Source organism: Cynoglossus semilaevis, chromosome 14 (assembly GCF_000523025.1).
Source record: "Cynoglossus semilaevis isolate Cse_v1.0 chromosome 14, Cse_v1.0, whole genome shotgun sequence".
Taxonomy (NCBI): domain Eukaryota; kingdom Metazoa; phylum Chordata; class Actinopteri; order Pleuronectiformes; family Cynoglossidae; genus Cynoglossus; species Cynoglossus semilaevis.
Genome location: NC_024320.1, coordinates 23,278,530 through 23,304,608, shown reverse-complemented (window position 1 = coordinate 23,304,608; position 26,079 = coordinate 23,278,530). Strand labels below are relative to the sequence as shown.

The following is a 26,079-nucleotide window of genomic DNA, read 5'->3' as shown; positions in this document are numbered from 1 at the left end:
AGAGTATAGTCTACAAACTTACAGAAGTTAGAATTTGACCAGAATTTCCCTTCAGATATGTATGTATGTATGTATATATGGATGTATATATGTATATATTTAAATATTATCTACTATGACACTGCCGCTCATTACTGCAACCCCAGATTTTGTAGCAAAAATAAAAAATTCCATGTGTGTGTCAGGCGTCCTGTCCAGGCACATGCACAGTGTGTGATTTCCTGTGTTAGCCAGGTGATGTCTGTGTGTCCCAGGCTCGTCCATGCAGTCTGATGTAACGTCAGGCCAACACAAGACTTTGTCTTCTCTCTCTCTGGGTTTAAAAGGTATTCTGAGACTGTGAAATAAAAGACAACACACTGGTCCAGACATTATTCTGGATCATTCTTATACTGGAATATATTATATAAATGGAAAATATATGTCCACTTTTATAAATTATGTTTTGGCAAAACAACAACCTTTGACCTTCCAAATTATTTGTTGGTTAAAAACTTCACAAAACATTATTTAAAACCCTGTGATTTTTTTTTATTCACGCAGATAAACATTTCAGTGCATTTCTTTGTGACACAAATAACGAAAGTATTGAAATTTGAAAACTTTTTCCTTGGTGCGTCCATCCTGCAGTACCTCACTGCCTCTGCAGGGGTACTTGTCCCCCTCCCCCCCGCCCCTCCTTTTTTGAAGCCACTGCCAAGATGTAAATCGAAATTCCATATCGGGATTTCTTTTTTTGCCTGCAGCTGTTCAACAACAAGTCCTCAGGACCATTGTTCATTTCTTCACTCGTCAACTCAGCAGACATTATCTCCTACACCTCAACGCCTTCTCGACATCGGATTTTAAAATTGTTGCAATCAATCTGCTTTTGAGAGGCATTTTCAACAATTCTCAGAACTGCATTAAGACGCAGGTTTTCACAAATGAAAATGACGATAATGTTCATTTGATGCGTTCTTCACTTCCTTAACAATCAGGAGCATTGTCGTCTCCCTGGTTTCACTGCTACAGCTGCATGTGACTAATAACAAATCTGGAGTCTTGGAACTTGACTCATGTTCCTCCGTCTCTTCTCCTCCTAGTGCAGCACCTTCTTCTTTGGTCGTATAAAGAGCAGATGTTCAGAGAGTCTTGATTCTTTTCGACTCCGTCAGAACATTCTCACCACCGTCCATGTCTTTTCTTGAGACTGTAATCTGTTGGCACGATCACACATGGCCACTGTGGTGTTTCCTTTATTTTCCTTTACCAACAAGTACTCATATTTCATGGATATTCAAACTGTTAGTATGAAAATACCTATGGTGCTGAGGTTGATGCTCACACGTTATTGTTGCAGGCCAAAAATGTGGTTGCCTATTTGCTGGAACCCCGCCCTCCCTTGAAATGTACAATTACAGTGGAGGTCAAAGGATGGCCTCAAAACCATATCCTAGCATCAGGCACCGGAATGGCTGGTGCTGATGGATCCTGCCCCAAAATAGGAAGAACCTTTTTACGGGTTCCTATTTAGCCTAAAGTACATAAGCATTATGCATTTTCGAGGCGGCACAACTGAAAGCAAACACAGTTGTCTTAAGATTATGTACAGTATTGACCTGGCTGCAGCAGGTCTTCACACACAGTAAGGATGTGTTCATCTTTAAGCTTAATGAGTTTTTCAGCAAAACAAATAATTGTGTCCATATGGGCCAGTGATGTGGAGAATGTGCGGGCCACATTTGGCCTGCAGGCCTTGACTTTGACACATGTGGTAAGAACAAAAATGGAGAGCTATGGGAGTTGTTTCTGTTTTGTGCTGAGTCTTGTCTGAATCTGAAGGAAGGGGAGTTTATTTTTGTATCATATGTACATTTATAAATAACAAACAGCTAACGTGGCAGCAGAAAATTCATCGTCCTGTTTCTTGAAATGCACTTTCTCTAATGTGCTGATGAAAAGTCTTTCGTCCACAACATGACTAATGAAGGTGTCCTCTAATTACCTTTGATCTTCCCTGTCATCCGTGCTTTTCATGGGATTTTGCCACAAGGTGGCATTGTGAAGACACAGGAGACAACATACCCCCAAGATGTGGACTGAACACAGGGTTCTAATTCAATCCACCGTTAGTACCATCGTGGTACAGAGACCAGCAGAACTGCAGTACAAATACTAGTTTAATGTATGTTAAAGATATTTTAACAGATTTAATTCATATTTTAAACATTTTATACCATTCATTTGTTCAGATCCAAAATATACAAAACAACGACAGCTGTGAAGGATTTGGATAAGTTTTCATAAAGTGGGGAAAACTATGTTTCCTTCTTTAGTGATCTTTTAATTTTATGGACATTTTTATTAGGTTTTACAGCGACTATGTAAAATAATAGCCGTAATGTTGTTGTTGCAGCATTCATTATCTTAAAAAAAAAATTATAAAAATATTATGAGGCCTAAATATTACCCTCCACTGCTGTGTATGTTTTTTCATTAAGGAAACGTATTAACAATATCCTACAGTGCAGAGGAAAATGATTCCTAAATTGGAAAAAAAAACATGAACAGAAATACAATCATCAGCTGCATAAACTAGAATCTCTACACAGTCAGTAAATATTTGCTTCTAAACTGTTTTATTAATAAAACTGTAGGAAGGAAGGAAGCTGATAATGAGTACAGGAGCACCGTGAGTCAACATAAGGAGCTGGCTGGGTTTAGTCAACACCTCGAAAACATAATGTAAGAAAAAAAGAAAAGAAAAAAACACTTATACACAGGCTTGTACCTTCCAGCTTAAATACTGTATATTTACTCCCAGTTTCCACGTTAGAGTGAAGTTTCTGTGGTTATTTAGAGCATCCGTTCCTGATTTCCCAGCACAGGAAGTGAGCTTCCTTCACTAAAGGTCACTCACTGTAGCTTCTATAGGTTGACATTCTTTAGCCTGAAGGACGCGCCGGGTGCAGGGAACACGCCGTGCGGTCAGCATTCTTTGTTGCTCCAGTTTTATGGATCAGCGTCACCTCGGTACCTGCTGTTGTGGAGCTGCCGTGGCCTTTATGTGAGCTGCTGCCGTGAGGGTCCTGCGATGATTTGACCAAGTACTTCTAACACGTGCGCACATTCAGAAGGGCACGCACGTGGAGTCGAGGATGCTGCTCAAAAAGTGCTCCCCCGGTGGCCAACTTATTTCAGTCACCAGTCCTCCTAAAGCATGAGTCAAACTCAAGGCTCGGGGGCCAAATGCGGCCCGCCAAGCCGTTCTGTGTGGCCCGCGGGAGCTTAAAAAGCATTTAGTAAAGTCCATGCAGCAGAGTTTCTTAACCTGAGAAATTCAAACGCCCCCCCGCCCCTCCTTTTTTGAAGCCACTGCCAAGATGTAAATCGAAATTCCATATCGGGATTTCTTTATTTGCCTGCAGCTGTTCAACAACAAGTCCTCAGGACCATTGTTCATTTCTTCACGAGTCAACTCAGCAGACATTATCTCCTACACCTCAACGCCTTCTCGACATCGGATTTTAAAATTGTTGCAATCAATCTGCTTTTGAGAGGCATTTTCAACAATTCTCAGAACTGCATTAAGACGCAGGTTTTCACAAATGAAAATGACGATAATGTTCATTTGATGCGTTCTTCACTTCCTTAACAATCAGGAGCATTGTCGTCTCCCTGGTTTCACTGCTACAGCTGCATGTGACTAATAACAAATCTGGAGTCTTGGAACTTGACTCATGTTCCTCCGTCTCTTCTCCTCCTAGTGCAGCACCTTCTTCTTTGGTCGTATAAAGAGCAGATGTTCAGAGAGTCTTGATTCTTTTCGACTCCGTCAGAACATTCTCACCACCGTCCATGTCTTTTCTTGAGACTGTAATCTGTTTGCACGATCACACATGGCCACTGTGGTGTTTCCTTTATTTTCCTTTACCAACAAGTACTCATATTTCATGGATATTCAAACTGTTAGTATGAAAATACCTATGGTGCTGAGGTTGATGCTCACACGTTATTGTTGCAGGCCAAAAATGTGGTTGCCTATTTGCTGGAACCCCGCCCTCCCTTGAAAAAAGAAGGGAGTGGCCGGTGCTGATGGATCCTGCCCCAAAATAGGAAGAACCTTTTTACGGGTTCCTATTTAGCCTAAAGTACATAAGCATTATGCATTTTCGAGGCGGCACAACTGAAAGCAAACACAGTTGTCTTAAGATTATGTACAGTATTGACCTGGCTGCAGCAGGTCTTCACACACAGTAAGGATGTGTTCATCTTTAAGCTTAATGAGTTTTTCAGCAAAACAAATAATTGTGTCCATATGGGCCAGTGATGTGGAGAATGTGCGGGCCACATTTGGCCTGCAGGCCTTGACTTTGACACATGTGGTAAGAACAAAAATGGAGAGCTATGGGAGTTGTTTCTGTTTTGTGCTGAGTCTTGTCTGAATCTGAAGGAAGGGGAGTTTATTTTTGTATCATATGTACATTTATAAATAACAAACAGCTAACGTGGCAGCAGAAAATTCATCGTCCTGTTTCTTGAAATGCACTTTCTCTAATGTGCTGATGAAAAGTCTTTCGTCCACAACATGACTAATGAAGGTGTCCTCTAATTACCTTTGATCTTCCCTGTCATCCGTGCTTTTCATGGGATTTTGCCACAAGGTGGCATTGTGAAGACACAGGAGACAACATACCCCCAAGATGTGGACTGAACACAGGGTTCTAATTCAATCCACCGTTAGTACCATCGTGGTACAGAGACCAGCAGAACTGCAGTACAAATACTAGTTTAATGTATGTTAAAGATATTTTAACAGATTTAATTCATATTTTAAACATTTTATACCATTCATTTGGTCAGATCCAAAATATACAAAACAACGACAGCTGTGAAGGATTTGGATAAGTTTTCATAAAGTGGGGAAAACTATGTTTCCTTCTTTAGTGATCTTTTAATTTTATGGACATTTTTATTAGGTTTTACAGCGACTATGTAAAATAATAGCCGTAATGTTGTTGTTGCAGCATTCATTATCTTAAAAAAAATTATAAAAATATTAGGAGGCCTAAATATTACCCTCCACTGCTGTGTATGTTTTTTCATTAAGGAAACGTATTAACAATATCCTACAGTGCAGAGGAAAATGATTCCTAAATTGGAAAAAAAAAAACATGAACAGAAATACAATCATCAGCTGCATAAACTAGAATCTCTACACAGTCAGTAAATATTTGCTTCTAAACTGTTTTATTAATAAAACTGTAGGAAGGAAGGAAGCTGATAATGAGTACAGGAGCACCGTGAGTCAACATAAGGAGCTGGCTGGGTTTAGTCAACACCTCGAAAACATAATGTAAGAAAAAAAGAAAAGAAAAAAACACTTATACACAGGCTTGTACCTTCCAGCTTAAATACTGTATATTTACTCCCAGTTTCCACGTTAGAGTGAAGTTTCTGTGGTTATTTAGAGCATCCGTTCCTGATTTCCCAGCACAGGAAGTGAGCTTCCTTCACTAAAGGTCACTCACTGTAGCTTCTATAGGTTGACATTCTTTAGCCTGAAGGACGCGCCGGGTGCAGGGAACACGCCGTGCGGTCAGCATTCTTTGTTGCTCCAGTTTTATGGATCAGCGTCACCTCGGTACCTGCTGTTGTGGAGCTGCCGTGGCCTTTATGTGAGCTGCTGCCGTGAGGGTCCTGCGATGATTTGACCAAGTACTTCTAACACGTGCGCACATTCAGAAGGGCACGCACGTGGAGTCGAGGATGCTGCGCAAAAAGTGTTCCCCCGGTGGCCAACTTATTTCAGTCACCAGTCCTCCTAAAGCATGAGTCAAACTCAAGGCTCGGGGGGCCAAATGCGGCCAAGTGTGGCCCGCGGGAGCTAAAAGCATTTAGTAAAGTCCATGCAGCAGAGTTTCTTAACCTGAGAAATTCAAAGTTTTTTTTTATTTATTACACAGCAGTGAACAATATTTGTAGCTTGAATAAATAATAATCAATTGCAGAAACATGTATTAGTCTGTTATGGAGGAGCTACATCTACATCAGTGGTCCCCAACCTTGTTTGTTCCAAGGACTGGTCAGCCAGTACCACCCGTTACTAGGTGCTGAGCATTGAGGTGTCATAAAATTTTCAAAATAAAACATCTTTTAGACTCTATTCTGTTTGTATCAGAGTCTGAATGACCTATTATTTTGAAATATGTCTAGAATATCTTTAAATAAAGAAAGTAAATGACTGGATTTTCTTTGAAGTAAATTAGTAAAAATTAAGTTCATTTTTTCCACTGTGTCCCACTGCGGCCCAGTACCAAATGACCTATGGACTGGTACTGGTCCACGGACCGTCGTTTGGGGACCCCAGATCTATACAGTCTTCCATTTACAACCGGCCCTTCAAGGGGAACTGTATTGCTGATGTCCCCCCTACATCCCCCCAGTTAAAATGAGTTTGACGCCCCTGTCCTAAAGACTCCTCCTACTCAGTAAACTGCCCTCATTATTTCCCCCCTTTGTGTAAGTAATGCCGGGCTGCTGTGGATGTTAGTACTTGTGAATATGCGATGGGTTTTTTATTCGCACACCTCCACATTTGAATAGCCCGTTTAAAGGGGGTTATCACATTTGAATGTAATATCCAGGTCTTTTATGACAGTTGTCCTGCCAAGTTATTCTCCTCCCAGACGTATCATTACACATATTTACTGCAGGTACTTGCCACTGCTTATTTGTTAAAATAAATTCCTGAGCGCTCCAAATGCTGCTGAGCTCGGCAGGTATTTCACAGCACTGACCAGGATGGTTTACAAATCCCACTGCCGCCAAAAAAGAATAATCCTGGTCTGTGTTTTTTGGGTTTCTTTTGTTTGTTTTCCATAAGGCCGTGTGTGGCGGTCGAGGCAGGTCGTGTGTTTTGCAGCTGGCCACAGCATGGCCGTCTTTTGTTAATGGTGCTGACTGGGGCTGTGGGATTGTGTAGCTGAATTTTAAAATCTCCAGAGCTCTTGAAGGTGTCGCGGAAGCTAAAGCCACTGGTTTTATTGCCTGTTGTCTCTGGAGATACTAAAGTTTTTATCCCCGGGGATCATAAAACCAGGTTCCTTGAGCTGGAGCTCCCAGTATTATTATTATCATGGCGGACTTGTGTTGTCCCACACTGCAGTATTTTACACAGGAGATGTGCTTCCAGACCTTTACAAACTTTGGTCCAGCCTTTATGTAATGAAAAATGCTCAAGTTTTCATATTCCAGCCTTTATGTAATGAAAAATGCTCACGTTTTTTCCTGATTTTTTTTTTTTTAACTCATCACTTTCCCGCTGTCGCTCCTTTCAGTTTGAAGTCTAAATCAGGGACTTCAAACTCATTTGGGTTCAGAGGCCACATACAGCCTGACCAGATGTTAAGTTGACCAGTACAATAAGTCCATGTTTTCCCCCTTTGTTTCCATTGCATGCTCACATATTTGAAAATGTTCATATTTATTGAAATATCATTGGAAAACATCACTAACATGAAGAGTTTGTGCATTTTGTTCATTAAGTGGGCCGGATTGAACCTCCCCAGTGGGATGATTTTTGGACCGCAAATCTTATCTTTGACACCCCTAGTCTAAATGTCTAATGCTTAAAATTTGATGGGCCGCCACACGTGCAACTCCACAGCTACACAAAGCTGAAACCAAGTGAACCAAATCACTCCGTCTGAAAACCCTGCTGTGGGTTAAAAGAATAGACGACACTCGTCTTTTGTCATGTGTCATTCGTATAAAGTGAGGAAAAAAATGTCAGGAGCTATATTAGTGTCTCAACAACGGAAAATGAAAGTGCAAGAACAACCGAATGTGAAGTCAAGCCACGGAAAACAATGTTAATCTTCCGGTAAAAGACAAGATAAAAATAGGGAGCAGTCGTTCCTTTTCCCTTCAATTTTAAATCAAAAATATTGCTCTGCTCCGCGAAGACTCTTCGCCCCATATCCACCACCGTGAGCTATTGTGGGAAATAACATAGCAAAGCAGAGAAATCCAAAGTAAATACATCTTTGCAGTTTGAGGAAAACACTGCTCCTATCACCACGGAGTGGTTTGTGCTGCCGCAGTTTATGTCACAATCATTTTTTGGCTGTATATCTGTGTCTGGAGACGTCGCTGCTGCTCATATTAGAAAAAGCGAAGGCTGGTTATTTATTTAGCCCATTTCAAACAAAAGAGTTTTTTTAGACTGTTTAACATTTAAAACACACACGCACACACATAGGGATGTATTATTTATTACTACACAGTTTCAGAAAGCATAAAAACACAGCCATATCAGTACAGACACACACACACACACACACTCACTGTTTATGGGCCGCATCACTTTTTAAGGTAGAGCCTGAGGACAGGTGGACATTGTTTAAGGTCTAACATTCAGCCACTGCTCACTGTCTCTTATCCCCCACTATTAAAATGTCAACTGACACTTGATTCACACTCACAACTACATGAATGGAATAAGTGAATATAAAAGAGGCCGAACAGAGCCACGACTCAGACTTTCACTCTTATCCAGAAAAACTACAATACTGTGATATTAGTAGCCTTTTATATATATCAACATAAATTATATATGTACATATATATTTATAATATATACATATATATTATATGTGTGCATTTACGTGTGTATACATAATTCTATGTTTGTATACATATGTTATACATATATGTTATGCAACATATAGATAGATAGCACTTTATTAGTCCCTCCGGAATTCCCTCTGAGAATTATATACACACACACACACACACATACATATACATACATATACATATGAGCGTCTAGGGGAGCGTCTTAAGAGTGAGAAACAAGCATTTAATCTTAGCAAATTATATATATATATGTGTATATATGTATGTATATGTGTCTAAGTTTGTGTCTATATATGTATGAACTGTACATATATAATATATGTGTATATGTATGTACATATATACATATATATCATGTATATAAATCATGTATGCATATACTTACATGATGTAAGTATGATGTATGTATGCATATATGTTACGTTTAATTTGTGTATATATATATGTGTGTGTGTGTGTGTTTATATATGTTTAATGATGTATGTATGCATATATGTTACGTTTATTGTTGTATATATATATATTAATTTGTGTATATATGTATATTTTTTAATATATTAAACTATTTCAAGTTATTTTTTAAAAACCCTCTGTGGTGAAAGCCTGTTACAGAGTATCAGATCTCTGAATGCTCCATGTTTGGGAGTATTTGGATATTTGATTTAGTAGTATCAGGGTGCAGATCTTATTTCTACCCATTCAGTAGTTCAGTGTCAAGTGGCTGCAGCAGAGGCCTCGTGGTTCTCTTTTTATTATGTTCCAAAAATCTCTTAAAAATGAGCGACAATGAGACTCCAAATGAATCACCAGTTGTTGTTTTTTCTCTATTTCAGAGATGTGAACAACCACATGTCTCTGTCAAAGTTGTAGAAAAGTAACACCCGTTTACTGTTTGATGATTTTCAGTTCAAACACTGAGTGGCCTGGCGTCCATGTCAGGGATTATTTGTCACTGTGTTGTAGATGTAAAAGGTGTTTCAGGCCTATGGTGCAGATGGTTTTGTGCTGACGTTAAAGCCAGAGGAGGTGTGAAACTCTGCAGTTTAGGTCAGCAATGTCTTGGTGACTTTTACACACTGTACATGTCAGCACACCACAGCCGTTGTGTAACCTTGCTTTGTCTGCTGCTTTAGGTCGTGGATGATGTAACGTTAATGCTGTATATATTTCCACTTTTGCTTTTCTTTATGTTTGTTCATGTGTTCATGAAATCTGTCCTCGCCTCAGAAATAAATCTAGAAGGAATGGAAGGGAAGTGAACTCCTTGTCACTGTGACATTGTGACACAGCTCATCACTGTTTTTGAGCGCCCGGGGTGCAGTGTGTGGGGACAGTGCCATGCTCAGAGCACCTCAGTGGTAACTTAGCAGCTCGTGGATTCGAACCTGCAACCTTCCGTACCCAAGTCCATATGTAATCGATCAAGTGCTACTACTGAAAAAAGTCTTGTCAGTCTCGAGGCTGGAATTACATTTGTAAAAGATCTGCAGCACAAAGCAAACCTACATCAGCCGTTAGTAAGATGGTGGTACAACTTTAAATAACTCAGGTTTGAAATATTTGGAGCACAATTAAATAAAATAAAAAACTCCTTCTGAAATATGCATCCGCAGATATGCTTGATAGGAACGCTAATCTGTCTACGTTGGACCTTTTTTTTTCATGTAGACAGTTTTGGGTAAAGCCAAACAACAGCATGATTCATTGAAACCGTTGGCTTTCTTTTTGGACGGAGCAGAAATCTGCAACCGTCTGTAATTACATTTCCTTACCCCCCTCCCCCCAAAAAAACAGTTTCACCCTCCGCACCTGAACTAAAATTGCTGACCATATGGCTTCACAACACTTTAAAGTATTTGATTTTTTCAGTTGCTTAGCTTTTTCTTTTTCAAGATCACAACACACACACACACACACTTTTTTATATCCAGCAGTGCTGCCTGGGAGAAGTGTTGAATCCCAGAAGGCCTTTGTGTTTCTCATCATCTTTGTTTTGACTTGTGCACTAATATCATTTTGATGCAGTGGCCCCAGCTGTTGCTGGAGCATACCATTTAGCTCAAATGAAATCTCACACTTTAAGTGACTGATGGAGCATGAGTACCTGCCAACGGTATGCGCTGTTGTTTATCAGTTGTGTTTGTGCCCGCTAACTTTAACATCTACGTACTTTACATAACTCACATTAGCCGAGTGTGATGTTAAATGAAAAATTAAAACATAAAGCTGGGCGAGTGTCTTAAGGGTGATAAACAAGCATTTAGTCTTAGCAAATTTGATATATGTGTATATATGTATGTATATGTGTCTACATTTGTGTCTATATATATATGTATATATAAATATTACACTTGTATATATGTATGTGTGTATATGTATGTACATGTATACATATATATGTGTGTATATATATAAATATATGTGTATATGTATGTACATATATACATATATGTGTGTACCTATGTGTGTATATATATAAATATATGTGTATATGTATGTACATATATACATATATGTGTGTACCTATGTGTATATATATATAAATATATGTGTATATGTATGTACATATATGTGTATATGTATCTACATATATGTGTATATGTATATACATATATAAAAATATATGTATATATGTATGTTTATGTGTCTACGTTTGTGTTAATATATGTATGTATATATAGCTAAAGATAGAACTTTATTAGTCCCTCAGGAGTTCCCTTCGCAAAATCAAGGACTATACACACATACATACATATACATACTTAGCAAATTATATATGTGTATATATCCATGTATGTGTCTCTGTGTGTGTCTATATATATATATATATATATATATATATGATGTAATTATAAAAAGAATATACAAAAATATTGAACACTATAAATTCTGTAGGTCATGGATATATTTCTGTATATGTAATGTAGCAGCACCACCTCTGTTGCACTGCCTATAAGTGCAACCACTCAGTACAGTTTATATTGATGAATATAGTTGAGAGTGGTGTGGTTGTATGAAGTAATAACCTAAGAAACTTGTTTTAAAAAAGGAAGTGCTCCTTTATTAGGAACTATATGGCTTGACCTTTTTATTGACAATGTGAAGGTTTACTGGTCATTGCGACACTGACAGAATAAAAGCTGCAGAAATATAATGACTAAACTCGTCAAAGTTGTTGCACAAACAAGAGGAATGTGTGATCTGCAGTATTTTAAATTCTGTTTTGGAACTTTTTGGAACTTGACCTCATACAGAGAATTGTGTTGTACTTGGTTTTTGGAAAATAGCTGTTTCAAGGACTTCTCTGTGAGACTTTTTCTCTTTGAGAAAAATGAATGTGTCCTCCAAAGGTAGAGCAGGAGAAATGTGTCTGATTATTTGATATGAATGTGTCAGACAAGAATGCCATTGTGCTGAAGGAATGTCTTTGTCGCTCGGCGAAATGTTCATACATTGCACCGAATGTCGCGGCATCATCTCCTGACCCTGAACAGAACCAACACATTGGCAGATAATTGTTGCTTTATCATTTATCATTTTGAAGAGCGGATCTAACTCCACAAAGTATCTGGAGAGAGATTACTGGACAATGGCAGCTGTCCTCAGGTCATTATCCCTCTCTAACCACACGCATATTTTCCATTGACAAATGGAGGATTACATACGTGTGTTGGTTACTCACTTTAAAATAAAATATTTAATCTATGTCCATTCACCTAAGCCTCAAAGCTGCAGTTCATATGAGTGGACAGGGTGGACCAAAAATGTTGGACCAAAAATATAGAGGTATCTAGGGATTTTATGAGTATATATATTTATATATTTATATCTGTGTGTGTGTGTGTGTGTGTGGGAAGCATACCAAAACAGAACGCAGCTTTAAAGTAACCACGTCTGTTATGTATGTCGAACTGATTAAAATATCTGTCGCACCACATAAAGTTTATGGCTCAGTAGTTCTGTTTGTCTCAATGTTTAAATATAACACAATGATTCATATGCCACCTGAATGACACTGTCCACTGGGGACAGTATTGTCTGACTTGTAACTACAAATATACTATTTACTGGTTAGCCAGACTTCTGGTCGTCGCTATTTATTTTTGAAATGGTTCTCAAAATATATATAATAATGTATTACTGGTTAGCCAGACTTCTGGTCGTCATCTATTTTTGAAATGGTTCTCAAAATATGTATAATAATGTGGTTTCAAACATTTTAAATTTGTCAAAAATGTTACAGAACATCTGGTACCTTATGGTATTTAGTCCAGCAAATAGCGATGTTTCTGCATTCAGGTACTCGGTTTACCTCAACCTACGCCGTTTCATGGTTACGTCACCACCTCCCATAAATTTCTTAAGAAAGTCTGGTTCCATCATTCCGATGTACATCGTTTAAACTCATCAACCAGTTCAGATAAAAAACGTTGGCAAGTGAAGTGGACAAATATGTTGTCACGCGGTGCTGTACGCAGAAGATATCTTTGTTTACACTTGCCAGTCGTATGCCGTACGTTGGATTTGCTTCTCTTTCGTTTGTGACCTTTTTGCCCTTCATTATGGCTCTCAGGCATAAGTCAGATTTTTTCATGTTCTAGATTATGATGTGACCACTGTGTTAGCATATAAGACAAAGTACTGATGACCAGTAGGTGAATTTAGACCTGACAACTGAGATTAGTCGCACTAAAGGAAGACCTCCTGTAACAGAGTTTACCTCCATCTTTATTTTTTGTCTCATTCCCAAACCCTGTCAACTGAAGGTTTTGTGGCAGTTGATGTCATGGACATTTGGGCATCTGTGTCGCTTTGCTGCTGGGTTTGTTTCATTGTAAGGTGTTTGAACTGGAGCAGATCAGCAGCACAGAACTTTTTCTTCTGATTTTTATGTTCATTTGGTTATTTGGCTTCATACAGTGTAGACTTCACTCTAATAAAGTGCAGCCTTTGGATGTTTTGATGCTACTGATAATTTTCCCCGTTGACTAATTCAGCCGGAACACCTGGTGCTTTTCACCCTACTGGGTTTTGTTTATTTAAAGCAACACTGGCGTCACACACGGACTTGTCCCTGGTACGACCTGTGACCTTTGACTTGGCCATGATCTGCATGATGGTCACAGCTGGAGTGTGAAATGTGAACTGCCACAATTCAGACATAATGGTCATTGTAGTGATAGTTTTAATACTTTGTGTGAGCTTTTAACCACCTGTTCAAACAACTGTGCTGCTTCGATCAGAGTGCTTTTTTGGCAGCTTTTTGACGAAATAACGTCCAAATTATGTTTCACCGCAATAGATGTGAATGAAGACAGTTTAACGTCAAGAACAGAACAGAACAGTCAGGAAATGTGAAAGGTGATGCAAAAGCGCTTTAAAGTCCTGGTTTTACAAAACACATGCCTAAGACATGTTTGGTCCACTTCTGTCAGGATTAAGGTCTGAATTTAACACCCAGGCTTTCCAGCTGTGAAAAGCACCTCATAAGCTTGGAGGAAAACATCTCATAAGCCTGTATGCAGCAAGGATAAACAGGTACAAGCCATTCAGAGACACGCTCTAAACACGGCATCAGAGGCACATCAGAAATAGACTAGTCCAGCGGAACAGGAGAGGATCCTGCTGCCAAGTCCTCTGCAGAGGATAGGTGGTATGAATAGCTTGGAAACTTCCCTAATCTCCTCGTCAGAATTCCCTGCCAGTCTAGTGTGAGGAAGGCATAGTGCTAATTCCGAATGAGGCAGATGTGCACTGTGATTCCCCAGCTATTGTTTGGACCAACACAGGGAGTCATTTCACAAATAAAAAAACACTGTTATTGACATAAGGTGTATTTTAGTGGGAGTTTAAATTTAAAAAGTGAAAAAGAAAATAAGGCCTTGTGTTGGCACAGTGGTCAGACACCCCTGTGATAGTGTGGGTTTATCTATGTTCTCCAGTTCCTGCCACAGCCTATAGGTCCATTGTTCACTCTATATTTACCATATGTATCAGCGTGGAAATTTGTTGGTCTCTGTATGTGGGCCATGTTCTGGACTGGCACACTGCCCAGTCTTTACCCAACCGCTCGGAATATGACTGCAAGGATTGACTGTCAAAGTAGAATTTCTTATTATTATTTTTATTTGTATTATTCTTCTTTTCTATTATTATTATTATTATTTGTATTATTCTTCTTTTATTCTACCGTGTAATTGTTTTCAGGGTCAAAAAGGAAAGGAAAAGCTGAGGCCAATCCCAGAACTCAGTGAGGGAACTGTGTGCCTCATTAATTGAATCCGTGTCTTTTCGACTAAGTCAGATGTAATTTTTTTTTTTCATTACATTTTGTCATTAAATGTGAAAAAGAAAAACTTGTAAACTTCATATCATACCGTTTGCCCACCAGGGCTCGAACCAGTGATGTTTTTTACAAAGTTCAGTTTTTTTTTTTTTTTTTTGTGAGAGATAAACGCTAAAAGGACAAGGATTTTTTTATGAATCACGGACGTCGAACAGGGTTCGTCAGGTTTCGTCAGGTTTTTTGCATATACTGTTGAACCTCGAAGTTAATTCGTTCCTGAACGCCGTGAATCGAAAAGATCAAAAACTGAAACAGTTAACCCATAGGAACCAATGCTAAATGGATGAATCATTTCCTGGACCCTGGATGACTGTTTTTTTTTTGTTTTTTATTGTTTTTTTTTATTATTTTATTTTATTTTTTATTAGTTTTTTTAGTTTTTTTTTTTGTTCTTCTTTACATAAAAAGTGCTTCTGTATAGGGATGTCGATATTAACTTTTGTTCCGTTATCCAATATATCGATATTGTCCACACACTTAACTTCCAATTCCGATGTCTACCAACACTGGTAATATTTATTTATTTATCTGTACAAACCACTGTATGAGTATGAGATTAATTAAATGAGCTGCAATGCTGCCATCTAGTGACTTTTATTTAATATACAGTCGTTTATCCCCAAAACCAGAGCTTTCAACTTCTCCACAGCTCCCTCTACTGCTCTACTACTCGGACTACTGATACTTTAATTGTGGATAGAAACCTAGACCTAGAATGCAGTCCAGTTTGGTTAAACATTAAAATATCTAGAATGAGAACCACAAATTACAAGCCTCATCCCATATACAGCACCTCTTTATCATGATGTAAACTTATTGCATTTTGATTAATTTTAAATTGCACGATTTGCTTCAGTGGAGGGTGAAATGTACTTTTTCTTTTGTGCCTTTTTTTTCCAATTTCTATCATTGTAAGCAAGAGGATAGAGAACAGGGGAGGAGGGGTGGAATGAACACATGGACGTCTTGTGTAATTAAGAAACTGAGGCATTAGAACAGGCGTTGCCTTCACTGGCTGTAATTTATCAAACATAGTCTTAATTATATTGTTTACACAGATGTCTGTGTGCTTGCTCCTGCAACAGTTATTCCCTTATAAGAGCCAAATATTATCACTGGTCTCACAATGTTTTGTGAAGCTGTTCACTGCAACATAAAACAGAGGAATTAAATCCCTTTGCACATTAAATAATTCATACAAGTGTTACTGTAGAAACAGCTCCTTTTCAGCGCAGTGACATCTGTGGATGGAGGAGAGCGGGGGGGCTCTGATGTTTGTTCTTTAAATAACTTGTTGTCGCCACATAATCAAATAATGCAGGTGTTAATAATTTTATCAGGATGTGAATGCGTCGCCGTAGTTAGCACTCGAGGAGCAGAACAGTTTGAGTCAAGTTGTAGCCACTGAAAGCACCAATGCATTTTTTTCTCTGTTAAAGACGTGCTAATAGATTTAAGCTAGAATAATTGCACGTACACTGGAGTCAAATGGGCTCCAGAGAAAAAGAAAGCGGTGCGCGCTGCTTCCCGTTTTAGCCGGTTAACAAAACACAGAATCCTTAAAGTCGGAGTCACACCCGTCGCTGGTGTAGGAGGAATGTAACCGCTGTCTCTATCACTCTCTTTTATTAGACCAGATCAGACCGGTGGTCTGCCTGCCCTCATTCCCAGTGTTATCTCGGGGATTAAGGGGCTTGCAGTCTTTGACCACCCTCTCCTCGCCTGGTCGCACACACAAACAAATACACCCAGGAGCTCTCAGCAGAACACAGCCGTGGAAGCACACATTCGCCCACACTTGTGTTTAGAGAGGGAGCGTTACCCAGTGGACTTAGAGGAGGATGACTGATTTTAGTTAGAGATTTGTGGAGATTGTTGTTCCTGTGCTCTAAAACTTTAAAACAGCTTTTTTTCAGGGTGTGTTGTGGACAGACAACAGAGAAGAGGAAAAAAATTCAATGTAAAATTCAATTAAGAATCCAGTTTAAATGACAACGGACAGATATGGCAAAAATAAAAACTAAAATTGTCGCAGTACCATTTTTTCCCCGAGTACATACCATTTGTGTACTTGCAAATACCGACTACTATCACGGATACTTCTCTAGGTTCTCCATAAATATACAGTGAAGTATAAGGCAGTGTTATATAGGTGGAACAGCTCTGAGGGAAATGGGGTGACTGGCAGTGTTTGTGTGTGTGTGTGTGTGTGTGTGTGTGTAGGCAGCAAATATTACGATATTAAATAAAAACGTCTCAAAATGCACACTGTTTATAATTTATTCAATTTACTAATACAGTTTAATCCCGAGCCCGGCCACCATTGACACGAGCACCTTATTGACACGTACACGTCATACAGTGGTTTGTGAGCTGTGTGTTTTTCTAAGAGAGTAGGATTTCAGAGCCATTAAAACAAATCAATGAGCTAAAATAAAAAAAAATGTCATAAAATGTGTTGAACTTAAACATAACCTTTAAGGACTAAGACAGAAATCCTACATAAACATATCACACACCATGCCCTTCAGCAAGGAGAAGGTTTAAGGTAATGTCCATTAGGATGTTTAATAGAACTAGTGCCCTGGACATTGACATGACAGGTTTCTATGTTAAAAAAAAAAAATGTGCATGAATCCAAGGTAACGTATAGAGCCTGTGGTTTTTCCAGTGAGTGTGTGTGTTTTATCAGACATTACCGAAGGATTTGACAGCACTTTACAGAACATGTCATAATAATTAGGCAAGGCTGATGCACATTAGCGTGTTATAACTGTAATAGTGAAAAACATAAGACTGTGGTCACTGTTAACCTTGGTATAAAAGAAATGTTGCAGATGTAAAGATACAGCATAGAAAAGCAAACAAAATGTATGATATTAAGTCATTTCAAGTTTTTTTCATTTATATATACGTATATAGTATATTTGAATTTAAGCCACTTAGCTGTATTCTTATACTGTATATGTAATAAACACACTCTTTGTTAATCATCCCGAACAGCAACACATACATACATACATACATACATACGTACATACATACATACATACATACATACGTACATACATACATACATACATACATACATTAATACATACATACATACATACATACATTATAATTATATATGCATGTTTATACATTTATACATTTATAATACACATTTACATGTTTTCATGCCAAAATATAGGATTTAGCTAAATATATTTTTACATTAGCATAACGTCTATGAAATGAAATGAATTAGCTGCGTCTGGATCAAACTTGAGGGAAAACAGAATCAGTGACCACCACGTAATCTTTATAGCTGATATATCTGCACACAGCCAAGTCTCCGAAGCTTACTCTTCAAAATTTAGGGGGAAAAAAAAGTTACAATCTTAAATCCGACCTTGTTCCTTCTCTTACCAAGGTCTGACGTCAGGTCACTCAGGTCCAACATCCACTTTGAAATTGCTGAACTGTAAAGATGCCAAACAACAATGGGTTTAACCTTGAAGCAACAATGAACCTCTTGGACATAAAAAAGTGGGTGTGATTAATTTGAACCTTGTGTGTGCACTGATAACTGGTAACCTTTAACACATCCTGGACGAGACTGAATAATCAAAAAAACTCTTTCTCGCTTCCTTTCTCACTACACGATAACTGCCTGGAATCTTACTTAAAGTATATTGGGTTTTGTGTTGTTTATTTTCAGTATAAATATTCCTCACTCTTTTGTTTCTGTCAGACACAAATGGGCACGTAGCCCCGTGCACTTACACACCAAAAGACGACAAATTAGCTGTCAGTTTTACTAGCCATGTGACCTCAAAAGCAAAGAGAGGGGAGATAATGATCTTACACACACACACACACACACACACACACACTGTCCAAGGACTTTAAGCTCTGGATTGATGGATCAAGGAGGACTGGCATGAAGATAGAGAAGGGCAAATGTGATTATTGCATGACAAGCTTGAGCTGCTTGAAGCTAAGTTAATAAACTGTATTGCATGCATAAAATTAAAGTTCTTATGATTAAAGTTGGGACGCAGACCTGCTCAGTCTGCGGTGAATAAAATGAAAGTTTTTGTATAATTTATCAATCCCCTAAAGGGAGTTTTCAGGACAATCGTCTGCTTAAAGCAGAGTGACATATTTTGTGAGTATAATGAAATTGCACTTTATTCCCCGTTGACTATTACTTTAAGAATATCATCAACATGCACTCAGTAAAACAAGGTCAACAGGCAATGGCTTTCAAAGAACAAAGAATTATAGCATTTAAACGTTTTAGTATAATCACGATTGTGTTTGTTTGTCTTGAGACGTGCAGAATTGATGTTGGCATCAGTTACAGTGATGTTTTTTTTTTCTTTTTCTTTTTTGTCTTTTTAAGAGCTTAATGGTAAATTAGCCCTTTATCAAATATTATTGAAAGCGAATGTTATAGATTAAAAGTGCCTCCAGGGAGGAGAAATCCTCCTGAACAATTTATTCAGTGATGATATAATCCACAAAACGTCCTACTCCAGACACCTTGTCTGTTAAAGACAGCAAAGTTAAAGCATCAAATGTATGGAAGCTTTAATACATTTCCCATAAGCCCCATCACCAGACTGTCCGACCGGAGACAGTCCTCCTTTAATTGTAAAATAATCCATAATAATAGGTCCCCCTTCTCGGCCCACGTGAAACCTCTGTCGTAAAGGTTTTACTACTTGTGGGTTTGATAAAACAGTACACTAGGAAAAAAAAACAACAAAAACCCTGAAAAACTAGTGTTCCAGAAACTAGTGATTCCCAGACTTTCAGCACCAAGCAAGCAAAAGCTATTTTGGTCCGTCTCCCTCCTGTGCTGATGCACTGACTGTGCTCTGATCCCTTTGTCCATCAGAGAGACAGAACATTTTCAGTCTAATGCAACTGGACCCTCACTAATGACAGCAAATAGCCCTGTCGGCTACATGACAGCAGCTGAGAACAATACTTAATGTTGACATCACTTGCTGTGGACTTCTATTTTGGTTTTCTTCCTTTTATAGTGAGCCAGTGGAAATTGCTATCTGGCTCCCCAGACAATGCACATATAAAAGCATTGGAAGAGACGGTGTCTCTCTGTGCTGGGGGATCACTTTCAGTCTTTTAGCCTCTTGTTTTTTCCGTAGCAAGTACCAGCTTACCTCTATATCCCCTAAAACATGGCGCCTAAGAAAATTGAACCAAAGAAACCTGAGCCCAAAAAACCAGAGCCAAAGAAAGACGTGGCCCCGGCGAAACCAGCTCCACCTCCAGAGCCTGAGCCTCAGCTTCCCAAGGAGCCTGAGTTTGACCCCAAAAGCATCACCCTTGAGTACACCGCCGACCAGATTGAGGAGTTCAAGGAGGCCTTCAACTTGTTTGACCGCACACCAACTGGAGAAATGAAGATCACCTACGCCCAGTGTGGGGATGTGATGCGAGCTCTCGGGCAGAACCCTACCAACGCAGATGTGCTGAAAGTCCTCGGGAAACCCAAGCCCGAGGACATGAGCACGAAGATGGTGGACTTTGAGACCTTCTTGCCGATGCTGCAACATATCTCGCGTGCAAAAGATCAGGGCACCTTTGAGGATTTTGTGGAGGGGCTCAGGGTTTTTGACAAGGAAGGCAACGGCACCATCATGGGCGCCGAGCTGCGTCATGTGCTGGCAACGCTTGGGGAGAGGATGACGGAGGATGAAGTGGACAGACTCATGGCAGGACAAGAGGACGCCAACGGGTGCATCAACTATTCGTCCTTTGTGAAGCACATTCTCTCCGGGTGATTGGGACACTGAGCTGTAAAGACTCTCCACTTATCGAAATCTTTGAAAAGACATTCGTCCATCTTGAGGTGAAAATGATAATTTAGTCAAAGTTGTTTTTACATTGTCAAAAGTGGGAAGTGGTGCTTGCTCAAGTTACAGCGACTGCAACTTTAGATCTTTTTCCTCACCAAAATGAAATTCGAAAAGATGCCAACTCCTTAATATCGAGCTCCCTGACGAAAAGTCGATAATAAAGAAAACATGATTACAAATTGTCTCACAAATGTCATTTCAGCATGCCAACATATGCAGCTCAGTTAAAATAAGAATTGACGAAAGTGCCCATTTGGCGACCGTTAAACCTTATCCAATTAACTGTGGTTAATGTGTCGTCAAATGCGGTGCTGTGATTGGGACAAAGACGCGTTGAGACAGCAGATGAAAACAATAGGATTTGATTCCCTCCAAATATAGAACAGAATGTATTCTCTCCTACTTATGTGAAAAGTATCTGTATCAGCCTGCTTGCCATTGTGTTTGAGGGGCAGCTGCTGTGGATCAAGATAAACTCCCACAATGTGGACACGCAACATTTGACAACTACAAGACAGGTGCTCCGAGGAATCTCCTACTCATCTGTTATGGTGGCTGAGAGTATAGTCTTTAACTGTTTCTTTGTGTAAAAAAATAAGTTATCATCTCCAAGTATCACAGTTTTACACCATAATGAACTCACGGCTGTAGTCACCCTGTATTTTTGTGACCAGATTAGCTCATTTTCTCCAACTCTCCAATTATCTCCAATGAAAATAGACAGTGTCACAGGTGAAGGACATGTGTGGCCCTACTGAATGTGACTTTTTATATTAATAGAATAACACCAAAACAATAAATTCGACTTTAGAGAGTTTGTTTTTTTGTGAGAACTTAAAATGCATTGACTGAAGTGGAAGACAAAAAGCTTTCACAGTGAGGCAGAGATTCTAGAAGGCCACCTACTGGTGGACTTGACATCGGAACCAGACGCAGTGGAGAATTTTGTTGTTGCTGTTAAAAAGTAAAAGGTTATTTCTTTTTTCATTCCATTATTTTTGATACACCACTGTCCACCAGAGGGACAGCTGAGGGAGTCAACCCTCCATAGTTCATCTCAAATGTCAAACCAAACATGGATCAATCAATCAAACAAGCATTTACAGTATTTATAAATCCCTTGACAACATCCCAAAAGTCACCAGTGCTTTGCAGTGAAACAAAACATTGTAGCAAATTTAACACAAACAAACAGGATTCTTGTTAGTTGTTTTTTTAACAAATGTTTCAATGTAAAACAAGTAAAACCCAACAATTATATGTAATATAATATAATACTTGGTATTTTTTTTACATTTTTTTTAAATGTAAGAGTCAGAACAGAAACAGAGAGTAAGGCATACTATACATACTAATGAATAGATATAATTATGCTATACAGCAGTGGGTTTAAACAGAAAGAGAGAGGTAATGGGTGTGTTAAGATACTGACAGTAGTATAGAATATTATTATTGTTCTGTTGAACATAATAACTTTCCATATTCCAAGAAAAACATAGTTGCGTGCATCCTGTTATGGTGCATAACCCTGTGCATAGAAATGACCAATTGTCTTGTCATGTATAAACACATCTGGTCCCTCGTCTCATCGTGTTCCCTCGGCTCAGGGTTATACTGTTTAAAGAATTTCATCTTTCTCTTTGTAGGCTTGATAATGTTGCGAAAGAAAAAAGTATTCAAAGAAAAAAAAAAAGAGTGCGTTCCACCTGAACCCACTCTCTGTATTTTGGCGGTAACTTTATCAATAATTATTGCTTTATTTTTGCTATTATCTCAAGAGAAGCTGCAGAAAACCTGCTGTAAACCCATGTATTAAACAGTGTTGTTTACTCATCCATTAATGCTAACGCTTTTGAGATCAATCAATACATTTACACTGAAAATACAATTATTTCCGTGCTGCTGTGTGGGACCCGATTTCAGAAGTCACACAGCCTGAAGGAAAATGTGAACACTGGTTTGTTGAAGCAGATTCTGAGGCTTTTCGCCAAATGGCTGTAGGGTGATTACCCTGTGGCTGGGCATGGTAGTGTATTTATCAGAGACCTTCACTCCTGAATATATGCCACTGGATACAAGGAAGACAGCCAGCTCCCTGGCCAGGCTCACATACTGCATCCAATCCTTCCAGTATTCAGCTGCCTTGTGCCCACTCTCTGGACAACAAACTCAACATCTCAGCCCAAAGGGAGATGAGGAACTGTACCATCATCTGCTTTAATTAGATCATGCTGATGGAAGAGATTCCAGGCTGTCGTACCACTCCAGAGCATCACAGTTGTTTGGGTAGATGAGTTGGAAAGACTTTTTTTTAGTAGGACTCTCAAAAAAATAAAAATTTGAATCTAATTATCGACAGAGTAGCTATATCTGTAGCTATATCTGCTGTATCATGATTAATCGAGATTCTGGTAACAAGCACCAGCACATGGCTTTGAGACGGTACTTTGAGCGGAAAGTACTTTGATGAAATAACAACTTTGTCCCCTCGTGTTTAAATGACAACATTGGAATCAACTGTGTATTAGAGCAAAGATGAGTCAACGGATGGTTGAACCATTTGACATACAGTGCACGTCAATCTGCATAAATACATAATTATTCTGAATATTTTTGCTGGCCTGCTGTCGGTGGTGTCTGTTCGTGAAAGGCTTTGAACGGTTACAATCCTCGCTCACTCCTGGTCATCGATCCTGTTACAAAGAATCCTTAAAAATAACACAAGTACATGAGTAAACATTATTCTTACACTGAGACCAATGCAAGAAACAAACCTCTTTGTAACATTCTAAACGCATGCAGAGAAAAAAGGCTTAAAATAACAAGAACTCATTAGCAACTGTACATTGTCGGGATTGTACTAGACAATGGAGCAGCTGTGAGTTGAAGTGATTACATTCTCAACAAGCTTCTCCAGTGTCTCCAGTGCCATTCTGCACAATGGCAGTGAACACACCTGAACTAATTTAAAAAAAAAAAAAAACATTAAAATGCCATATGTTTTTGAATGCACTTCCGCCTGTAAGCCGGAGATTTCTATTGGTGCTTGCTTTAGCAGGGCCATCAAGCCGCTATTGTTGATAATGAACAGGTGAGATTTGTATGTGCACTTTGTGTAAATGGTAGGGGTTTTTTTTTTAAGTCATTTTTGCCTGATGTAGGAGTAAAAAACAAGTTGCATCCAGCTAGGCAAAAGTGGTACTTACTCTATGCAGCTGTCAAGTACATTCATAGGAGGTTCTAAGTGCACTGGGCATCCAGCACTGTACATAGTTGAGAGCCAGCCAGTAATTTAGACCCATCATGAATAATCAGCAGCTGTTAGCTTTAAACTTCTTTGTTGAATATGTGGGTCTCGGCTGGATTGAGCCAATGTTTCACACACATGCACACACACACACACACACACTTTATTTGTGCAGAGCCTGTTGTGCCCGAGAGGTGGACATGACAGGTTAGCTAATGCCTCCGCTGTAATTTTCATGGCTGCAGGTTTATGCTGTTGTTGTTTTAGAGAGCATTATATTAAAATGTCAGCCATAGAAGCGGCTCTGTTCATGGCAGTGCTGCCCAGGTGGCTGCATAAAACACCACGGCACACACTCAAGAAACATGAAGTGGCAATATATTGTCTCATTTAAAGTGGCAATTTGTGGGATCTTTATATTTTGCCAAGGGCTGCATGTGGCGTTTGGTGCCAAAGCAGCCTTTGCTTTTGCAATGTTTGCACTGTGTCTTATTTTGTCAATCATAGGGGAATTTATTTCTGTGTATCAGCTCTCCTGTCATTGCTGGGAAGACTTCTTTAGGCATATACATGGGATTTGCCAAGAAAATGTTATTAATATAAAAATAATTTAAAATAAAAATAATTGTAATTTCTAAAATACAGTAAGAAGGATTTACAGAAAGTCTCTCACTGTCTGATAACATAATTTGCTGGCAATTGAGTATATCTGGAGTAATATAAAAACTTATCTTAAAATTTCATCAATTTTACTAAATTTTTTTTTTTTGTTTTTTACTACTACTACTGTTTACTACTTCTACTGCTACTACTACTATATAAATACCGTTGTGATTAATTGAAATTCTGAATAGTCTGTTAGTTTTTTGTCAAATAGTAATTAAAATTAAAGCAGCTTGTGTTACAGTAATGGGTCCTATCCTAATTTAAGTTTTTAGGACTTTCTTAAAAAACAAAACAAAACAACAACAACAAAACATCCCCCTCAAAAGTACCCTAAACCAATATATGTATAACGAGATTTCCAATTTCCGAGTGCAAGTGAATGCAGCGTTTGATTGGCTCTGAAAGCTACCTTTTGTACGTAATATTCGTTTGTGGCGCGTAAGAACTTTCTTGAGTGTTTGACAGATTGGTTTATCCGGTGAGTAATCCCCTTCGTACTGTAGGATGATAAAGTAACATAAAATTAAAGAAAATAAAAAATAAAACGTAAAAACCTTTACAAATCCTTGTTTACTGTATACAGTGCATGTCTTTAAATACCTACGTTTTTTTTTCAAACCACACCTCGACGTAAAGTAATTATGAAAGACAAAAACATTAAACACAAAAAGACAACATTAAAAATTCACGTTTCTGCTAACAAATACTGCAAAAGGTGTTCACACCCTGCGTACATCCTACGTAATCCAATGTACGATTACGTGTAAGTAGATGTTAATGTATGAAACGGAGAATATCACACACACGTTACTGTCTCTAGACTTAATTTTAAGTCTAGAATTTTAAAATGTGCTTTCAAAAAAATATTAAACACACTGTGACACTGTGCTCTACCGCATGTTTGCTGGGCGTACAGCCCAAAAGTTTCAGAGATAAAGAGGCTAAAAATATAATATCCCTAGCCTGGCAACAAAGATCATATTTTATTATGCTAATTAGTTGGAACACTCGAATGACCTCCTAAAGTTGAGACATTTCTTTTTTCTCCTTCAGCTTCTGTGTTTCATTTAGGGTTTTTTTTTTTTTGACAGCGTATAAACAAAAAGTTAAAAAAAGAAAAATCAAATGAAAAATATTCAGGAGGATGTTGTTGTTGCACCACAAGTGACAAGTTAAAAAACTGTAATGTCTATTTTTTACATGATGGCTGCTACTAAACTTTGTGGACCATTACCATGGAATTCAACGACCCATTAATTTCTGATCTTTTTATTGTGATACATGGTGACACCAAGCTGGTTAGCTTTATTGGCAATACTGTCTGA

At 38.6% G+C, this 26,079-nt stretch overlaps 1 protein-coding gene and 1 long non-coding RNA gene across 2 annotated transcripts in view; both read left to right on the top strand.

Annotated features, from left to right (window-relative positions):
• LOC103390189 (uncharacterized) overlaps positions 1-26,079 on the top strand; it is a 110,512-nt gene that overhangs the window by 52,983 nt on the left and 31,450 nt on the right. The window lies entirely within an intron of this gene.
• On the top strand, positions 20,054-21,063 carry LOC103390188 (myosin light chain 4). The gene has a single exon (XM_008325929.3). The coding sequence runs from the start codon at positions 20,161-20,163 to the stop codon at positions 20,764-20,766; it is 606 nt and encodes a 201-aa protein (XP_008324151.1). The 5' UTR covers positions 20,054-20,160; the 3' UTR covers positions 20,767-21,063.

Excerpts from the sequence above, each read along its gene's own strand:
- LOC103390188 (XM_008325929.3), top strand. The coding sequence starts at position 20,161 with ATGGCGCCTAAGAAAATTGAACCAAAGAAACCTGAGCCCAAAAAACCA.